The 20,374-nt window shown below is 42.2% G+C and overlaps 1 protein-coding gene across 1 annotated transcript in view; it reads right to left on the reverse strand.

Moving 5' to 3' along the window:
* Positions 1 to 11,878: 11,878 nt before the first annotated feature.
* CORO6 (coronin 6) overlaps positions 11,879 to 20,374 on the reverse strand; it is a 92,323-nt gene continuing 83,827 nt past the window's right edge. The window contains exons 7-11 of the mRNA XM_066599586.1: positions 17,484 to 17,588; positions 15,694 to 15,839; positions 15,079 to 15,136; positions 12,798 to 13,028; positions 11,879 to 12,509 (exon numbers count right to left, since the gene is read on the reverse strand). Of these exons, the coding sequence (XP_066455683.1) occupies positions 12,387 to 12,509; positions 12,798 to 13,028; positions 15,079 to 15,136; positions 15,694 to 15,839; positions 17,484 to 17,588 (663 nt within the window). The 3' untranslated portion in view covers positions 11,879 to 12,386. The remainder of the gene's footprint in view (positions 12,510 to 12,797; positions 13,029 to 15,078; positions 15,137 to 15,693; positions 15,840 to 17,483; positions 17,589 to 20,374) is intronic.

A 20,374-nucleotide genomic window follows, 5' to 3' on the forward strand; every position in this document is an offset into this window, starting at 1 on the left:
CAGAAAGAGAGCAGGTCCTACTTTTTTCTGCGCACGTAAAACACGCTTGTGGGAAGGAAGCCATTGAAATCAATTCTGTGTTGAGCGTGCTTATATTTTACATGCGCCAAAATCTGAGCAAATATGGTTTGTAAAGAAGCCCTTAATAGCTAATACACAGTAGATTGCAGAAATTTCGGTCATGGTCTCATCTAGGCCGCTTCCACATGGGCAATGTGCTCTCGCTGCAAGAAAATCTCAGTGATATTACATCGGTGGTCCGTGCGATATTGCTGCGCTTCCCTTGCTAATATCGTGATTTTGTGTTGCTACAAAGTTGCACGACTTTGTAGCACCACATGCGAGGATTTTTTTGGGGGGAAGGAGGGGAGGCTTGAAATATGAGCCCTTCCCTGAAAATAAGTCCTAGCTGCATAAAAAAACACATACATCATCTAAAAAGCACTGTTAGCTCCAGTGCATTTTCTCCCTGGTCCTCCGCAGTGGCCTTCAGGCATTTCTACCTGGTCAGGAATTCGTAAATCCCTGCCTCAAGGAAGCGCTGCCTCTGATTGATTTATTGAATGGCTGTGATTGGTTCATCGAGTGCTGGCTCTGATTAGCTGAGCCGCGGCACTCGAGAACCAATCACAGCCAGCGCTTCCTGGAGGCGGGAATTTCAACCTCCAATTCAGGAGGGGGCTGGCAGAAGACTATAGACCGGGCTGAAGAGAGACGCGTGCCAGAGATCACAGCGCCTGAAAGATGATGTATTCTTTTTTTCTAATGCACATGGGGCCTATTTTAGGGACAGACTGTAGGATTTCCTACTGTCAAAGTTGCATTGCATCGCACACGTGTAGAGATGACCGAACGTACTCTTTTCGGGTGTTTTTGTACTCGAGCACCACTTTTTCCGAGGAACTGACTACTTGGACAAAAAGATTCGGGGGGTGAGCGGGGGGTTGCAGAGGGGAGAAAGAGAGAGAGAGAGCTCCCCCCTGTTCCCCACTGCTACCCCCTCTCCACCACGCCGCCCCCCGCCCTCCCGGCGCCCCCCGAATCTTTTTGTCCGAGTAGTCAGTTACTCGGAAAAAGCGGTGCTTGAGTGTAAAAACACCCGAAACGAGTACGTTCGCTCATCTCTACACACGTGCGATGCGATGAAATACAAAGGAAGGGTCCATAGGGAAACATGGGCTACAAAAAAACCCCGCAAATCATGGCTGCATAGGGCATGTCATGATTTTGTAGTCTCGAGATGTCACTGGCTACAAAACATCACTCGTTTGGAAGAACGCATAGGAAAGCATTGACTCTACATACATGTGATCTTCAGCACTGTCACATCGCCAGAAAATCGCCCGTGTGGAAGCACCTTATCTGAATAGGACTTGTAACGACTCATTCAACCGCTGCAGAATCAAGTCCATTCACCTGTACAGAATGAGCTTCATTCATTCATTCAGGACCCCGGTGTACATTGAGAGCAGAGCAGTAGTGAAGGATAAGACTGGTGAAGCAAACATATTAAAATATATATATTTAAGCTTTTTCATAATCTTCCACTTCTGGGTCAATGAAACAAACATTTTATTTTACAAGTTGTGGTTGTAACGTGACTGTCATTGCGTTCTATGAAGCCTGTACAGCACATTCAGATCACTGCAGACAGCTGTTTAGCTTCACAAAGAAAGTCGTATTATTGTAATTCTTATCTAGAACATGCTTTGCAAGTAGAAAATCAATTGGCAGCCATGTAGATGACATTATTCACAGATGATACATAGAGATTTACGAGATCGGTAATCAACAATTTGCAAAAGTATGGCACAAAAACACATTCTTTTAGATTTGGTAATCCTCTATTATAATAGAATGGAAGAACATGTGCACAATAAATGGTATGATTGGACTATGTCATGGACTGGTTCATATTAGAGGAAAGGAACAGAAAGTTGCTGAAAGGAAAATGACCTTTATTAGGTTCGTTTACAGCTTAAATCTATATGAAAAGTTGAGTAAATCTGAAAAGTATACATGGGTGATTTACGGATCTTGCATTAATTTTGACTTAACCCTTTCCAATCCACTGTCTGACCTGTGAAGTCATGATTTAAGGCTGTACAGCTCCGATGTTGGTAGACATCTGTCGGGGTTCTCTTACTGTATATTGCCAGCCTCTCTGCTGTCGGAGCCTATCCAACGTGTCAGCTCATGCAGTACTGGCTTTAGCCAGCATATAGCGCCGTTGTATAACGGCAGAAGAAGAGTAAGCCCCCTAGGAACACCAGGATACAAATTGGATTAGAAAGGGTTAAGGTCCATTTACACACAGATGATCCCTCAAAATTTGTGAGAAACTGACAGTTTTGAGCGATCGATTTGCATAGGTACTAATGGGCTAATCAGCCCTTTAGTACTTAATTTGCATGTATTTAGAGAACAGCGGGTGGTCTGTTCTCTAAATACATCACTATTGTTCTCCAGCTGCTGAAAGAATGTTATCAGCACTGCCTGTGGAGAACTCAGCGTGTGGTCCGTCTTATCAGGGACCAGGATTTCATGCTGACCTGAAGTCAACGATGGACGAAAAGATGGGCACATTTACACACAGCGGTTATTGCTCAAAAGATGGCTTTTGAGCGAATTTTGAGCGATAGTTATTGTGCGTAAAAGGGCCTTTAGGCCACAGTGTGAATGAATTGACCTTTATACAAGTCTATTGACATATTTCACTCATTGGGAGGTGTGAAATTTGAGTCAAAAACTGCAGTAAAACCCAAATGTAAATCTAGTGTTGTGGATTTTCTGTACAGGATTTTCACATAGAAAATCCCCAGCATTTACAGTAGCAGATAAGATTTACACAAATCTCATCCACACGCTATAGAAAAAACCAGCACAATGCCCATGTAGACATTCACATGACGTGAGTTTCACCCTTTGCCATGCTACAAACCCACATTTCCAAACCAAAATCTGCCATTCTGTGTGTTTTGGCACTACAGATTTTCTGCAGGTTCTCTGCAGATTATCCCATCAGAGGCGACGGACTGCCGGCAAACAATAGCTTTTCAATGGTTTAAGATAACTTGTTGCAGAAAGTAATCATACTCTACTTAAGCTTTGCTTTGTAATATAACGACAACTCAACATCCGCCAGAATGGAAGCTATTCTGGTTCATAAAGGGGGGGGGGGTCAAGAATACGGAACCCACTCTATGATGTCTATATGGCCTAAGAGGGCATACGAACAGAGATTCTCTTCTTGGGACAACCTCATTGACTCCTTTTAGGAACTACATGGAAAAGAAATTGTATTTTGTTCCATTGGTTGTTTTAGGTCTCCCGCACTCTAGTGGATTTTGGGGCTGTGTGCTGTCCGTGTTAATCCACCTATAGCAAACATCCCCATTATGGCCTATGAGGCTATACACATGGATGATTTTTCACTTGAATGCAACTTGCTTTATGACTAGAGCGCATCTAGCCTTACTATGGAGATATAGAACCCCCCGAGAAGTATTGCTTTAAGTGGTGAACATTTCCATAATACAGCATCATAAAAGCCCACCATACTGAGGAACACATGGGGTGGGGGGAGTTATTTAATGTTTTTTGAAGTACAAAACAAAAGTTGAAATTTTGGCGGTGGCCATGCTCGAGCAAAAAGTTAGCAACTTTTTTACTTTCTGTAGCTTGATGAACTTTTTAGGAAAAGGCTCATGAAAATGCCAATATGTGCCAAATGTATGAAGAGGTTTGTGCGCTGGTAGGGATTATATTAAGGCCAGCGTTTGAAATGACGATCTTAATAAATTCCCCTCATACTGTCGATGCTGTGTTCCACCATACATGCTACATGGTTTAACCCTTTACAATCCAATTTGGAATTCAGTGTTTTCTAAGGGGCTTTCTCTTTCTGTCATAATACAACGGGGCCATCTGCTGGCTAGAGCCAGTACTGCAGTATGTGACATGTTGGAGAGGCTCCAACAACAAAGTGGCCAGCAATTTATAGTAAGATTACCCTGCTGGACATCTTTCGACATCGGAGCTGCACAGGCTTCAATCAGAATGTAGGAAGATGTCAGACAGTGGATTGGAAAGGGTTCACCATGTCCATGAGCCCTCAAAGGGGTTGACTAATCAGTACAATCCCGTCCATGTGCTTTGGAATATCAGGGCTTTCCTTGTATTATATGAACAGCCATTCTTCTGAATGGCCACTATGTAATACAACATTTCGCCTACCGCAACCACTGAGGAAATATCTGTCTTGCCGCAGCTTCCTCTGCTAAAATGTGTAATTTGCTGGAGATTCCAGGAGCCAAAACTGCAATGAACAGCGTTGTGGCTCCCATTTTAAAGGACCTGGCTGTGATTAGATAATTCTTTTATGCAGAGGTGTATCTTGAAGCTTCTGGGCCCAAATTGAATGCTTTATTCATAGTACTGGGCTCCCTGTATGGAGAAGAGAGACCTTATGGGCCCCCTAAGGCTCCTGGGTCCAAGTGCAATCGCATCCCCTGCATCCTCTATAGTTACGCCCTTGCCTTTAAATAGCTTTGAGCAAACTGAACCAGTCAAACCTCATTTCGGGTTGGACTTTGCCAAAAGCTTGGTTCGCAGCGAATCTAAACGTCAGGTAGTTTATGGTGTGAGTTTGGCCAGGATCATTCAAACCAGGATAGGCAAACCAGCCTAACCAAACTTTTCAAGAGTTCACTCATCTCTACCTTTGAGTTGTTAGAAAACATGATGATGTGTGGATAGTTCTCACCCCGCTTCAAAGAACAAGCAGCTGAATTCTGTATCCAGCCAAATAAAGAAAAAGACAACTGATGTAACCCTAAATCGGCCCAAAGTACAGTACAGAAGTGTAACAGTATGACATATTGTGGTCACTAGCTGACTTTAGAAGTATTGTTGATTGAAGGAGTTATTAGAACTGCCAGATGGGAGTCAGGAAGGATTTTTGTTCCCTTAAATGAGGACAATTAGCTTCTACCTCATTGCCTTCTTCTGGATTAACATTGCAGGATAATGGGCTGAACTGGATGGACATGTCTTTTCCAGCCTTACATACTATGTTAAACAAAGTATACAAGACAATGACTTGTAGATGCCCTATGATGTGTAAAGTCAGTGGGGCTGGGTACGTAGCTCTGCAGCCCCCACCCCACTGACTGTCGCCACAATGTCTTTTCTTGATAATAGCCTCCATGCTCTCATAAGGCTCTTCTTAAACCCAGCTCTGACGCTGTTAAAGTGTGCGATTGCCCATGTCTGACATCGCCCATTGACAGTGGTGATCGCCCACTTGATAGATTCACAGTACTAGGATCCAGATCTAAGAAGAGCCCATATAGGTGCACAGAAGTAAATATCAAGAACAGACCATCAGTGATAGAGTCAGCAGGGATGCAATTGCAGAGCTATGCCACAAGCCCTGCTGATTTTACCATGACAGCTCACTCCTCTTTTACATAGACTTAAACTGTTTATATTGGTGGCCAAGTCATAGAATCTCTTTAGCCACCCTGTGACTGAAAAAATAGTTCAAAGTGCATATTGGAATTTCACATCAAACCAAAAGGACAAGCAGATCAGTGAGCTTTGTTAATACAACAGTTATTTCAAATTCGACTAATTCCCAAAATAAGTCAGACTTGTAAAAAAAATTAAAAAATTTGAAAAAGTGTAATATAGCGAGCATCATGAACCTGTGCCACCAGTTGCTTGCCTACACATACACTAGGGATCAGTGATGTTTCACCCACAGGGACAGGAACGCTATCTTTTCTCCTTAGGGAGATCACCTAGTAGGTGAGGGAGGAGACTTATAAGGCCATCCATGCTCCTCTGGGTAATATGCAAATAAGGGAGTTGGAACAATACCGCTCCACATTACCCACAGGGACGTACGGTGGTCATGTCACCACACTGTCCAGTCTCTGCCGCAGGATGTTATGACTCTTCTGATGACACATCACTGTGACGATTAGACATCAAGGCCACATCTGAGGCCTAGGGGTAGCGGAAACCCTGCTAAACCCATAGAAGCTTTAGAATTGCTGATTTTTATTAAAGGGATTCTCCGGGACTTTTACTATCACACACACTGCTCTTTTGTTTTGCTTGTAAAAAAAACACTATGAATTTCAAGCTTTTTTTTATTTAACGCAGTTGTTTTCTGTGGCATTTTTTTCTGGAGTTTTTGAAGTCCTACAGCGAAGCCTATAGGAAAAATACCAGAAAAAAACACCACTCACCCAGTAAAAATAAAAAACGACCAAAATGCCACAAACAATAAGGCATTGCCTGTACTATAGTACATTTAATATTTCACTATAGACTATACACTGAGTGTAATATCTGTCCGCAGAATTTGTGGGCAAGATAAAACATAGTGGAAGAAAAAAATAGCTCATCAATAGTTGATCAGCGAAGGTCGGCTGCTCAGGTTCCCCGTCTATCACCTGATCTTCGGGTCAGCTGTCAGTGTAGACAGCAGTTTTAGCAGATAGCGCTGTCAATATTACAGTGGCCTTGTTTGGTACTGCAGGTACAGCTCCCATTGAACTCAATTTCTGCTGTGGCTTTAGATACAAACCAGGCTACTGCAATACTCACAGCACCAACAGCAGCCCCAGGGATCAGCAGATCGACGGGGATCCCAAGGAGCAAACCCACGCTGATCAACTACTGATCACCTATCCTGGGGAAAGATCGGCCATAGTAAAGTCCTTTTAATTATTAATGAATTATTTAGTCAAAAAGCTCTGCAATTTTTCTACATCCTTTCAGTTCTGCACCGTTTTCAAGATCCTTGTTTGCTGCTGGATTTCAGAATTAACGCATTGTAAACAACTATCGGAATTAGGAATCATTCGGATGGGCGTATTCAGTTTCAGTCCCTTAATTTCACCAACCGCAAATGTGAATTTAACCCTTTTCAATCCACTGTCTGACCTCTGAAGACATTATGACTTGAGGCTGCACAGCTCTGGTGTTGGAAGAAATCCGTCAGGGTTCTCTTACTGTATATTGCCAGCCTCTCTGCTGTCGGAGCCTATCCAACGAGTCACCTCATGCAGTACTGGCTTTAGCCAGCAGATAGCGCTGTTGTATAATGGCAGAAAAAGAGTAAGCCCCCTAGGAAAACCAGGATACAAATTGGATTGGAAAGGGTTAATGCATACTTTGACCTTCCTGCATTTTTTCTTTTTTGCGAGCTCAATCACTGTGTATTTACACGCACACAAAAAAAGCAAGAAGGTCCACTAGATTTCTCCTTACTTCCCAATAAATACGCAGTAAATATGCATAATACATGTGTATTCATTGCATATTTACGCAATCCCATTGACGTCAATGGACTGTTTCAGTCCATAATGCAGAATAAAAAAGGGCAATCTGTGGGTTTTCTTCTACGTGGTTGGACACGCACGGGAAAAACGCAGGTCTGATTGCCTCAAATGAATGGGGTTTTAGCACTGCACGTAAAAAAATACACTTGTAATATAACCATGTGAGCCCTAAGAGAGAGACTTTTGCTACTGATATGCAACTCTCACTCAATATAATGCATTTTATAAAGTCTTTTCAAAAAGAACATATTATTCAGATCCATCACACCAAAAACGATAAAAATGACAATTACACGGGACATCACTGCAGTGCCACTGATATTATTTCAATGACTCACATTAATGGAGCTTTAAAGGGATATTTCAATCAGAAGCATTTATCACCTATCCACTAAATAGCTGAATGCTAGATTGGTAGGGATCTCACCAACAGGACCCCCATCAATCCCCAGAACAGGGAACATCAGTCCCCCATTACCACCAGACACAAAACAGCAGCTAGAAGGAGTTTGAATGGAGCAGCTGTGAGGGCGGCCAGATGTAGGCTGAGGGTTTTCCCTATCCTTTGCTTTGGCTCCGGCCAGTTCGGCCGGTGTCAGTAGTGAAGTTGGAAAACGCACATCAGTCTACATTTGGGTCTGCACTAAAGAGGGAATCATGGTGCACTTGTCCTTCATAGTAGGCAATAAGGTCATCAATTCCTCTTGGCTGGGCTACAGCCATATTAGGATTGTAGCAGGCAGATGGGCCATCTCTTTATGGTGGCTCCCATCGGAGGTGGCGGGAAAAACTCTCATAGCCAGACATATTGATGCTCACAAACGTTCGTAACAAAACTCAACAAGGCCAGTTCAGCCACAAAAATGTCTCTCGAAGATCCCGTATAACAGGGTAGATTAAGAAACATCTGTCTGGAATACCATTTATCAAGAGTGTATGATAGGAAGTAGGAAGGGCGCAGTAATGCCGCAGTCTTTAACTTTTAAGTCCAATAAGAGGTTCGTGAACCCCCTTAAGGAGGTTTAACAATACCCGCAGTTCTTCCTAATGAAGTCCAGAAGTGCTATCGCACAACAGTTCCAATATATCAGTTTACTCATGGAGCCAACATCGTAAGCTGGGAGCCAACAACAGAGGAATGGGATTGAGAAGGGGTGCTAAGTGATGACCGCTCCAGATCTCCTATGCAGAGTTACTGATCTGTCTGACCATGGGGCATTAACTGGAAGTCAACCGGCCCCTGCGGGTTAGCAGCAGAGTGTAATACTTGTTCCGTTGTCAGGCTCCAGAAGCCCGCCAACAACTGGCACCATCCCGATAAGGAGTAGGTTGAGAAGGTGGAACAATCACACCGAGATTCCTTGGCAATCCGCTCTTAAAGGCACTAAGCATAATGAACTTTAACAATAAAGGAACACAAACAGCACAGTTAAAAACAACTGTGTTCAATCCTCACACGGCGGTCAAGCATACGTTCTGCTGCTCCATTCATGACTATGGCGCTGACGAAAACAGCCGAGATCTATTGCACTTCTGGCGATCAGTGGGCATCCCAGCAGTCAGGCACCCACCAACCTACTGTAGCAATTATCATCTATCCAGGCTAGATAGGATAGATCAGAATAGGCCATAAAGGGCACAAGGTTAAAATTCGCATCTGTAAGCCCACGTAAGCTGCATTGTGTCATACAGTAATACACAGGATAAAACAATACAGTGTGGAGCACAGGGATGGATTTACCATTCAGACAAACTTGGCACATGCCTAAGGCAGCAAAAGGTCGAGCTGATATTCTTCTATGGATTACTTATATATCCCTGCTATACTACTGTATTTTTGCTATTTGGTCTTACTACATATACTCTTCCCCCACACAAACAATGGACAAAGATCTTTGATAACTGGATATTATCTTCGGAAGTATGTACACACAGCGAGTAGGGAAGCAACAGCTGTAGATATGCAGTGGATAGAAAAAATCCACACGCCCCTGTTTTGTCATGTTAAAAAAAAAAAAACGCCAAGAGGCCTACAGCAACATTAAAGGAGCTGCAGGAGTTTCTGGCAAGTACTGGTTGTGTAGTCCATGTGACAACCATCTCCCGTATTCTTCATATGTCTGGGCTGAGGGATGGGGGGGGGGGGGGGGGCGATACGTAAGACTTTTCTTAAAAAAGAAAAACATCCAAGCCTGGCTGTTTTGCCAAAACTTATATCAAGTCTGCCAAAAGTATGTGGGAGAACGTGTTATGGTGTGATGAGACCAAGGGGGAACTTTTTGGCCATAATTCCAAAATGTATGTTTGGTGCAAAGCCAACACTATCACTAAAAGTACACCAGACCCGCAGTGAAGATGGTCGAGGTAGCATTATGCTTTGGGGTGTTCCTCTGCTGCTGGAACTGGGGCTTTAGTCAAGGTGGAGGGAATTATGAACCGTTCCAAATATCAGTCCATTTTGGCACAAAACCTTCAGGCCTCGGCTAAAAAGCTCAAGATGAAGAGGAATTTTACTTTTCAGCATGACAATGACCCAAAGTATACCTGTAAATCACCAAAAGAATGTCTTCGCTAGAAGAAGATCAGAGTTTTGGAATGGCCCAGCTTATTAAAGATTTGTGGGTTGACCTGAAGAGGGCGCTACACACGAGATGCCCTTGAAATCTGACAGATTTTGAGCACATTTGCAAGGAGGAGTGGTAAAGGTTGGCAACTCAAGATGTACCATGCTGATAAACACCCAACCAAAAAAACTGAATGTTGTCATACAGTCAAAGGGTACATCAACAAAGTATGTCTTAGGGTGTGCATATTTATGCAACCACATTATTTTATTGTTTTTTTTTAATTTCTCTTTTTAGTTTGCTTTTCAATGTAATTGTACAGATAACGGGTCACATTGAAGGTGACATGGCATTTTAACAGGGGTGTGTAGACTTTTATATCCACTGTAGCCCAGCTGAACAGGCACTGACAGCAACATCTGCTATAGAGAAGCACATGATAGCACAATGTAAGAGAGAACAGCAAGTACTATGGCCCCATGAGCAGTTTTGACTCTCATTGATATTTCTCTATATACTATAACTCCGGTACCGACATCCAATCCCAGTGTCAGAATCATAAGGAGTATATAAGAACCTATGCATCATTATGTAAAAGAGGTTGTGGGATAAACTCTGATTTTGCCATAACCAGTTTATAATTACTTAATCCATATATTATTTATTACTATTAAACACTATAAAGTGCATCCCAGCCGAGGCAGACATTCTGCTCAGTGAATGAGAATACTGCCTATAAACTAGAACATCATAGGAACTCATTGTTACTGCAAGCAGGTCATGTTAGTAACACATTTTCATAGGTTATATGTGACTAAAACCATAAGAATTGTAATCAAAAGTTATCTCTTAGAGGAGTTTTTAAAATGTATTTTCTTTTATAAATACAGCAGCTAATGCCCCAAAATAATAAATTAGCCCATATTCACCCATCCTGGGGCCGCGCACCTCAAGCGCCGCCTCTTCACTATCCCTGTTGAGTCTGTGTTCAAGCTGCAGAGTCAGCCTGTGAATAGAACATCTCAGGTTGCTTTAACCAATCACAGACCTCAGAGGTCGACCACCGAGGTCTGGGATTGGCTATGGTAGCCTGTGATGTCCCATCAACATACTGACTGCATCATGTAAATGAAGTGCCAGTGGGGAGAACTAGGTGGCGGCACTGGAGGTGTAGGGTGTTTTATTTTTTTGATGCATAGGTAGTAGAGATGAGCGAGCATAGTCGCTAAGGGCAAATACTCGAGCGAGTATTGCCTTTTGCGAGTACCTGCCTGCTCGTCTCAAAAGACTCGGGTGCTGGCGGGGGGCGGGGAGGAACGGGGGGGGGGGGATCTCTCACTTCCCCCCCCCCCCCCCCCCCGCTCCCCCCTGCAACTCACCGCTCCCCCCCCCCCCCACCCGCCGGCACCTGAATCTTTTGAGATGAGCGGGCATGTACTCGCAAAAGGCACTACTCGCTCGAGTATTTGCCCTTAGCGAGTATGCTCGCTCATCTCTAATGGGTAGCTGTATTTAGAAAACAAACTTGGAAACCCCTTTTAATGAAATGTAATTTTTGTTACATTGGCTAACTTTTGACAACTGTGCCATGTTTCTGTTTTGAGAAAATGCAATAAAAAATTTAAAAAAACACATAAAAGTTGCTCTAAGCAGAGAGTGATGGACTCCAAGTCAGCTTCAATGAAGATGTCTTCTGCTGGACCCATGTGGCCAGTTCAATGACATAATATGGGCTCACCAGAGAATCCTTTGTTACTCTGATAGGCCCGTCCAACCCCGGTTTGGCCTACAAGATGGCTGTCTCTGTTGTGCACATTTATGCATGAGATATTCTACATGAGAATAAAAAAATTGAATTCTACCAAAATACAAAAGTTCAGTTTCTTTGACAAGGGATGAAGGCCAACAAATATATGTATGTATATATATATATATATATATATATATATATATACGCACACACATATATATATTAATATATATATAGTGCACACTTGTAGTCTTGAGAAAATCATAATTGTATGTATACCTGGACAACAGTATAATCTTTAAAAATGAAGATGACTTGGGGAGCAATTACAGAGATAGCAGAGATACAGATATGAGCTACCAAACTGTCCAGGGTAATCTGTCCTATTTTCACAATTTATGGAATCTGCCATACTGCAGCCATAAACTTCTAATGTCCCACGTCTTAGTCAGAGTAGCCTATATCCTCTCCATTAGTGATCTGAACCCCAAAAAAGTGTTCATCCCCTATCCCTTAGACTTAACCCACCCAAAAGAAGAAGGCCTCTATAGACTTCCCTAACAATGAAAGGCATAAACAGGGGGCCTTCTGGTTGGAGTCCATACATTGGCTCCATCACTTCTTGTAAAACATAATGAAGTTTGCTTGCAAAAAAAAAGAGGGCATGTTATTGTTGAAGTGCATTCTTGGCCAGATAGCAAAATTTCACAGTTCAGCTCAATCAGTGCCGTTAGCAATCTCTTGCAGTAAATTTTCTAAACTTGAGATGCGCCTCTCTTGAGACTCAACAGTGGCTCGCAAGTACTTGATTTCTTCCAGAAGGTCTTCTAGAGAGACTCTCTAGTGAAGGAAAAGAGAAAGAAGTAAATGTTTAGAGTACGGAGAGGCATTTAGGTCCATAACTAAAAACAAATGCATCCATTTTTAATGTCTCGAAATTCTCAACACTGATCAAAGGCTTCAAGCTCCTGAGCCCCAATGTAAAATCTGTAAAAGACCCCCCAGTTATAATACTGTGTGTTCTTATGTGATGCAGGGCTCATGTGTGATTTTTACCTTTTGGACCCCTATTCTTGCACGTTTGACTTTATACAGTCAGTGTCATATTTAGATAAGTGAAGTACTTACTGAGAAGCCGGTTTCACAGGAAGAATAACTTCTACGTGGCCCAGTTGGTGGTTTGTTATCCAGAATGTTTTTCTTGGTGACTTTAAGTTCCCTGTTCTTCACAGGAACATAGCCATCCCTGAGTGATATCAATATAGGGTCAGCAGACTGTCCTGCGAACCATTCATCTGCTTCAATGGCTGGTTCAGGTCCAGGTGTATCTGGATACAGATCATCCTGGAAGAGGTCTGACTGTAAAAAAAAAAGCATCGGTCTTAAGGCTGGGACTCCAGCTTTATATTTTTGAGTTTGTGGACATAAATATGATGAATGTAAATGTTATAGGATGTTTTTGTACAAACAAAATGTGATCGTTCTCAGTAAGAGAAACCAAGTAATCTTGTAGATATGATAACTTTCAATGGCTAACAAAAATACATGATGGTATAGCGAGCTTTTGAACCTATTTCGGGTTCTTCCACCAGCCTAATGGAATAGATCCCAAGAACTATATATATATATATATATATATATATATATAAAGAGAGAGAGAGAGAGAGAGAGAGAGAGAATAAAATATAGTAGAGAAGTAAATACTTAATTAGTGCACTGATTGTGTTCTCTAATTTGGTGTTAGGTGGTCACCAGGCCAGCGTGTTATCTCTTCTATAGATTTCTCATATTCTCTAATGATGTATGAAGCCACTTGTGATGTTGATTCCAGGCTTGAGAGTATCAAAGATGGTTATAAACTTGTACTCCCAAATTCGTCTATGATGTTGAGATTTGAAGTTGTCTTTTAATACGGTAACTTTCATATGTTCTATGTTTCATCCATGACTATGAAATTACTTAGCCACAAGTAATACGGGCTGGTTGAGATGACATCTAGGAGCAGCAGTAGGTTGGTCAGTGTTCTTTCTTCCCAGTCAGGTCCTGCTTTCTTGCTGTTACCCACCCATGAATCATCTTGCAGCTTCTTGCTGCGATCTGAGGCCTGCTAATGTGTGATTATGCATCCACAGCTCACAGATCTAAGGAGCCACTACTCTACGGCAAGAGCCAGGCAGCAGACTACTGAGAAAACCTCCAGGACAGAAACAGTTTGAAGCAAAGTCACACAGCAGACTACTTCTGAAATAAGTGTGTCTCCCTTTTTTTATTAGGTACTTAAAATAACTTTCAGCTTTAATTTTTTGTCATCCTTTCATCTCCATGGGGACCTAAAACTTCCAGCATGCCCAGACACCTAATGACTAGAGATGAGCGAGCGTACTCGGAAAAGCACTACTCGCTCGAGTAATTTGCTTTATCCGAGTATCGCTGTGCTCGTCCCTGAAGATTCGGGTGCCGGCACGGAGCGGGGAGCTGCAGGGGAGAGCTGGGAGGAACGGAGGGGAGATCTTTCTCTCCCTCTCTCCCGCCCGCTCTCCCCTGCTCCCCGCTGCGACTCACCTGTCAGCCGCAGCGGCACCCGAATCTTCAGGGACGAGCACAGCGATACTCGGATAAAGCAAATTACTCGAGCGAGTAGTGCTTTTCCGAGTACGCTCGCTCATCTCTACTAATGACCTTTGGGACCTATTGGAACTTGCAGCTTTCCCCGCAAACTGCATTCCATTAAGGGCGAGTTAACACAGAGGCATGGCCACATGCGGATTTACAACAAATTGGGGCAACTTGTAAACAGATTATTAAAGGGGTTTTCCAGGCATTTAATATTAATGACCTGTCCACAGGATAGGTCATCAATAACTGATCGGTGGAGGTCCACCATTTCGGGTTCATATAGTAGAAAGGCTTAGCTCCAATTAAAATCAATGGGAGCAATGCTTTCTATTACCCTTCCAGCTCCGACCCCAATGTGCCAAGGAATAATGGTTAAACTCTCCAAAGCACAGAAAAATAAAAATATATAGTTTTTGACACAGCTCTGGGGTAAGGGGCATCTCATTCTGCCAACCAGTACGCTGCTCTATACGGAGTGTCTAGTTTGACTGGCATGAGGGAACTTTCTTCCTTTTGGATGTAAACTGTATAATGCTTTATTTCTCCTGCAGGCGCTCTGCAAGGGAATTGAAGAGTTGTTTGCAGATATTACAGCCAACCACTGCGAATTCCAGCGTTGGCACATCCTATGAAAAACTTAGGAACGCTCCGATGAAGAGGTATAAGAAAACTAATCAGTACAACATTTTGGTCATCAGCAGGAAATAAAGGGGAATAACTCTTACAGGAGAGACAGCAAACAAGTTATAATATGAGAGCCATGACATTAGATGGAATGGAATTGTGACGTCACCTTTCTTGGAACGGTCATAACGATGGGTTCACATTTCCTCTCGTGCAGTTTGTAAAATCTGCAGAAATGAGAGACTTTAATTAAAACAATTACAATAATGATCAGTATAATGAAGCAAATAGAACAGAATCAATTTTGAGAAACTTTTATCTAGTTCTTCTGTTCACACAACAATAGAATTGCAGGACTGACACAAGAAAAGCAATCGCTCAAATTAACCCCATAAGGATGGACCTCGTTTGATACTTAATAGAGATGAGCGAGTATACTCGCTAAGGCACATTACTCGAGCGAGTAGTGCCTTAGCCGATTATCTCCCCGCTCGTCTCTAAAGATTCGGGGGCGGGGAGCGGCAGGGAGCGGGGGGAGAGAGAGATCTCCCCTCCATTCCTCCCCGCCGGCCCCCAAATCTTTAGAGACGAGCGGGGAAATACTCGGCTAAGGCACTACTCGCTCGAGTAATGTGCCTTAGCGAGTATACTCACTCATCTCTAATGCCAATGTTTTTTCCTGAACTGCTCAAAGAGGCTTCTGGGTAACAGGAAAGAACATTTAGTTTAGTCTATGATTAGTCCCCTATGATTTCCTTAGCAAAAGTCAGTGTCCCTGCTTTACCTGGCTATTTCACATTTACTGACATCCAGTCCCCTCTTGGACATGAAGCCCATTCCTCTTTGGGGTTCTTTGCTGCTGTAGGTATTCAAGTAATGGACATAGGGCGCCTCTCCTGTAATTTCAAAGTAACGAATACTACTGTCACCCTGAAAGAAAAAGCATTGCAGTGTAGTTTATTTTTGCATAGCATCAAATATATCCGTAGGCAACATTTTCTTGAATATTACTGAGCTGCTTTAACTATTGTATGAATGATTCAAGGCCAACATTATTTTTATCTATATCTACAGCCTCATACATTGAAATACCTTGAGTCAATAGTCTCATACTCAGATTAGGATTCTAAGTATGCCTAAAACTAGCATGGAAAATAGCTCTCCCCCTCCGGGAGTAGATAGGACTGTCTAATGTCCCTATAGGTGCCTACCTTGTAACTTAATGTCTAAGGGTGGCTATATACATTAGAAGAGCATTCAGACAACAACTATCTCGTCAGACACCTCCACATACGTGCTTGGCTTGGCTGAAGAAGCATGTGTCTAAATGTAGAGAGGGGAGAAATCTGATGCCAGATATCTCTGACGACAGCTTATCTCCCAAGAACAAAAGGATAGGATCTGCTGACAGAGAAGAAAGTTGGGAGGCCCCCTTATATTTTAGATGATCTGCCAGACCTACTGAAAATGGTAGGTTCAGCTACTGCACATCGAATGTGTCTGGTCAGCTTTATCCTTAAAGGCGCCTTGAAATATGAAGATATTTATCAGCTTACCCAAAAGTACTGATCTGTAGTGAGCACTGTTTTACAGTTGTTGCTCTTTGTCATTACGCAGGGAGAGAACCAAGAAGGTGAGTGAGTGAGGAGACTTATAGGGCCATTCATGCTCCTCTGGGTAATATGCAAATAAGGGAAATGAAACAATACCTTTGCAGCACCTCCTATTGGAAGGCAGAATTCCTGCAAGTCAATGTTAGACTCTTTATACAAGCCTTATAACAATGACTGAGAATTGAAAGCCAAGCCAGAATCCATACACAGCTGTTTCAGGGCGTTTACCCTTCATCACTGTGCAGTAGGTTTCTAGCTTGGCTAGTGAGAGGCCACCTTCCAATAGGTGGCGCTGCAGAGGTAATGTATCATCTCCCTTATTTGTAGAGATGATACTATAAGAGGTGTCGTGTGAAAGTAGAAAGCTTAATCTAGCATAATTTTGCTGCAAAGAATAATGTGGTGGACTGCACTATTCTTTCCAGCACACAATGCCAAGAACGAACAGAAACCTGCTGAAATGGAAATTTATTGGTCTTCATTTCAGCACTTTTCATTAATGGCCAAGATTTCAGGTTCCATTCGACGGTGCTTTTTTTCAGGATTTTAAATGGAAACCTCAGCGGGTCTTCTTGAAAGAGGCTCTAATGAGGTCTAAAGAGGCCCTTGAGTAGCAGCCCAATAAAACCGGAATTGGGCAGGTTTTTTCCACAGTTCTTCTGTTTTAGGACTTATATAAATTAAACTCTTATTATCCTATCACTAGATACAAGACATTTTGAGTACATTGAACACTTTTTTTGCAGTCAAAAATAGCAATATCTCGAAAGACACCTGACATGGTCCCATTCTCAGTCAATGGGGTTTATCCTAAGTTGCCTGAATCTATCCATCATAATCAAATGGGTCCATAACATAAGTGTTGTAGTCTGAGCACAGCCTTACAGACAATGGTGGATACATACTGTACATTACAGTACCATCCCATGAACTGAAACATAGTGTGTCTTTACATACGTACCTTGCCACAGAGGTAGACTATACTGGAATCGGGGTCATAGAAAGGAAGCAATACTCCATTACTAGTATCCATTTCTTGTAAGGCAATAGGTTCATCGAAGTTACTCTAGACAGTAGAGGGATCGTGTCAGTACAAATGCAGTGGAAACATTAAGAGCGTTAGTTTGATTTTTACAAAAGTTTTAAAAGTTGCTTTGCGATTGTCACATATTTAGAAGAATTAGGAATAATAATATTCCCAAATCTAATAAGGGAAAATGCACGCCGGTGCACAATATATCAGATGATTACAGCAGGGGCATAACCTACATTCCAGAAGACTTTCACTGCTGCATATCTCAGAGTTACATCAATGATATATTTAGAGATGACCACTACTTGGTTAAGAGACACCGGGTAAACAGATGCTGAATGACATCTACTAATAGTAGCCATTACAGTATATAGAAGGCTGTCACCTTGTTTTACTGAGACCGTAGTGAACATGTAAATGTATATTAGCTTTGTATATTAGTTTGGTATTCCTAGTGTCAGCCTATATAACTATAATGGTGTGTAAGTAGCCTCCCAGCATTTCTTAGATTTTCTACTCCTCCATTGAGCCTGTAGTGCAGATCCGCCACACAATCCCTGATAAAATTGCACAGCAAGCTCCATTGTTGGAAAATACCCCATTTAATTCTGTGGGGTCTGCCGGACAACGTTTGTCCTAGTTAGGTGCCAGATCCGACATTTCAGTTATTTTTATTGTTCAGCTCTTGTGATGGAGTCAAACAATGAAAAGTGTAGGTGTGAACCTAGCCTCAGATATTGCAGGATAGTATTGCACAGGTGTATCTTGAAATTTCATATGTAAGGGTACTTTTACACGGGAGGATGGTCGGCCGAATATGACGTAAATTCGGCACCCAACAAGGTACTGAGCGCGAATTTGCTCAGTAGTTGCTAATTGTTCTGTTTCAGATAATTGAAATGGAATGACTAGTGAGCGACTTCTCATTCAGTATAAACAGGCAGTCTTTCATCTTTGAACAACTGCCTGTTTGCAATGAATGAAGACGGGCAGCTGGAAGAAATCTTCGGCACGCTCCGCCTCCGTTCATTGAATGACTATCACTTCTGGAGTGATAGACGTTGGGCCAGTCGTTCCAGTTAAAAGCAGCCTAGCGAGCGCGATATGGGGACGTGAATCATGGTCCCTTTATTGTACTTCCCACCATGTGGATTCCCCATGGATGCAAGGCGTTTTCATGTGAAGAAGTAGCAGCGGTGGAGTACCACAGAGTTTCTCCTAGTTTTTTCAATGGGAGACCTTACAATGCTGCCGCTGGCCCCATTTAAAAAATGGGTGCTGCTATGCAAGAGCACGCAGAAAGACAGAACATACTGTGATTTGTTACCTGCATAGTATCACATTACGGTTCCATGCAGGAAACCGTTGCTCATGTGCATGACCCCATTCAAAAGAATAGGGTTCATATTTGTGCAAAAGCACACATCTCGTCTGATTTTCTCACCAGAATAAATGCAACCTAAGGCTGTTTTCAGACAAGCATTTTTCTGCCTGTATTATAGATGGTTGTTCTGGCCTGACCGTGGTTCCACTGACCTGAACTCACAGCAGCATAGGTTCCTATGCTGCTGTGAGTACAGGGAGTAGGTCTGCAGCTGGGCCCAGACACTTGTCCATAATACAGGGTCAAAAATATGTCTGCATTATGCTAGTGTGAAAGCAGTCTAACTTGTAGTCAAGGGTGTTTAACGAGGATGCAAAGGTTGCCATGGCAAAGTCAAAAATGAGCCCTGCAATCTGGCACATACCTGCATAACTATGGCAAGCAAAAAGATATGCACTACTGCCATCTAGCACAACTTCTACATGAAAAAGGACCCCCATAAAAGTACTGTGTAGCAGAAGGTGACTTCTGTCCTTTTTTTGCATCTGAATGTGCCCCCACTGTCTCTGTGCCCCATAACAAGTGCTACAATTATGATTATAGTATGTATCATAGATTGTGAATGGTGAAAACATTTAGATTTTTTATGATATGGTAACAGTCAAAGATTAATTCTGTTATTTTGTGACTCAAAATATAAACAACAATCCACTTGTTAAACTTAAATTCCTTAATCTATCATTATAGGTTATTAGTTAGTATCATATATGTATATTATCTATAACATTTCTACCGTTATTGGTTAACTTTGACATACCTATCATGCATTGCGGCATGATCTAACAGATTTACGGACACCATGCTGACACACTGCATTCTATAGCCAGAATTTGTACTGCTATTATCTACTGTTAGCATAAGATCATTTCAGAATGTGGAATGTCTCCCTTATACGTAGATCTACGAAGAGCACTATTAGTTCCAATGCTCAGAAGCTTTGGTTGCCTTCCAAGTATTTATTTCTGCTTTTGTTTATGTCTATAAGAGAGCATGGGTTGAAAAGTATCTACATTCAGAGTATGGGAATACATATGGAGGTCATATGGAGCTTATTAGTCTATAGATGTCTATAGGGTCCAAAGAGGGCAGTCATAGAGAAGAGTGAGCCCCATTATAGAAGCAAATGCAAAATGTGGCCCCCTAAGGGTGTTAGATCATGGCACAGTATTACTCTTCTAAGACTGTGATTGTTGATCCTCCTTCCTATTGCAGAACAAAAGATTTTGTAGCAATCGGTCTACGGTATAATTTTCTTATTTGCTTGTGTGCAGTTGTTGCTGGCAATGGTATTTAATGTTAATACCAAAAACAAAAGAGTTATGGGGGTCAGCTGATGGCTCCAAAAAAGCTAATTTCTTTCTTTAACTTTTTTCTTAAGTAAACCCCTCCTAAAATGGTGCAATTGCATTTTCCCCCCATTTTGCCCCACTTAGAA

This window comes from Eleutherodactylus coqui, chromosome 4 (assembly GCF_035609145.1).
Source record: "Eleutherodactylus coqui strain aEleCoq1 chromosome 4, aEleCoq1.hap1, whole genome shotgun sequence".
Classification (NCBI taxonomy): Eukaryota; Metazoa; Chordata; class Amphibia; order Anura; family Eleutherodactylidae; genus Eleutherodactylus; species Eleutherodactylus coqui.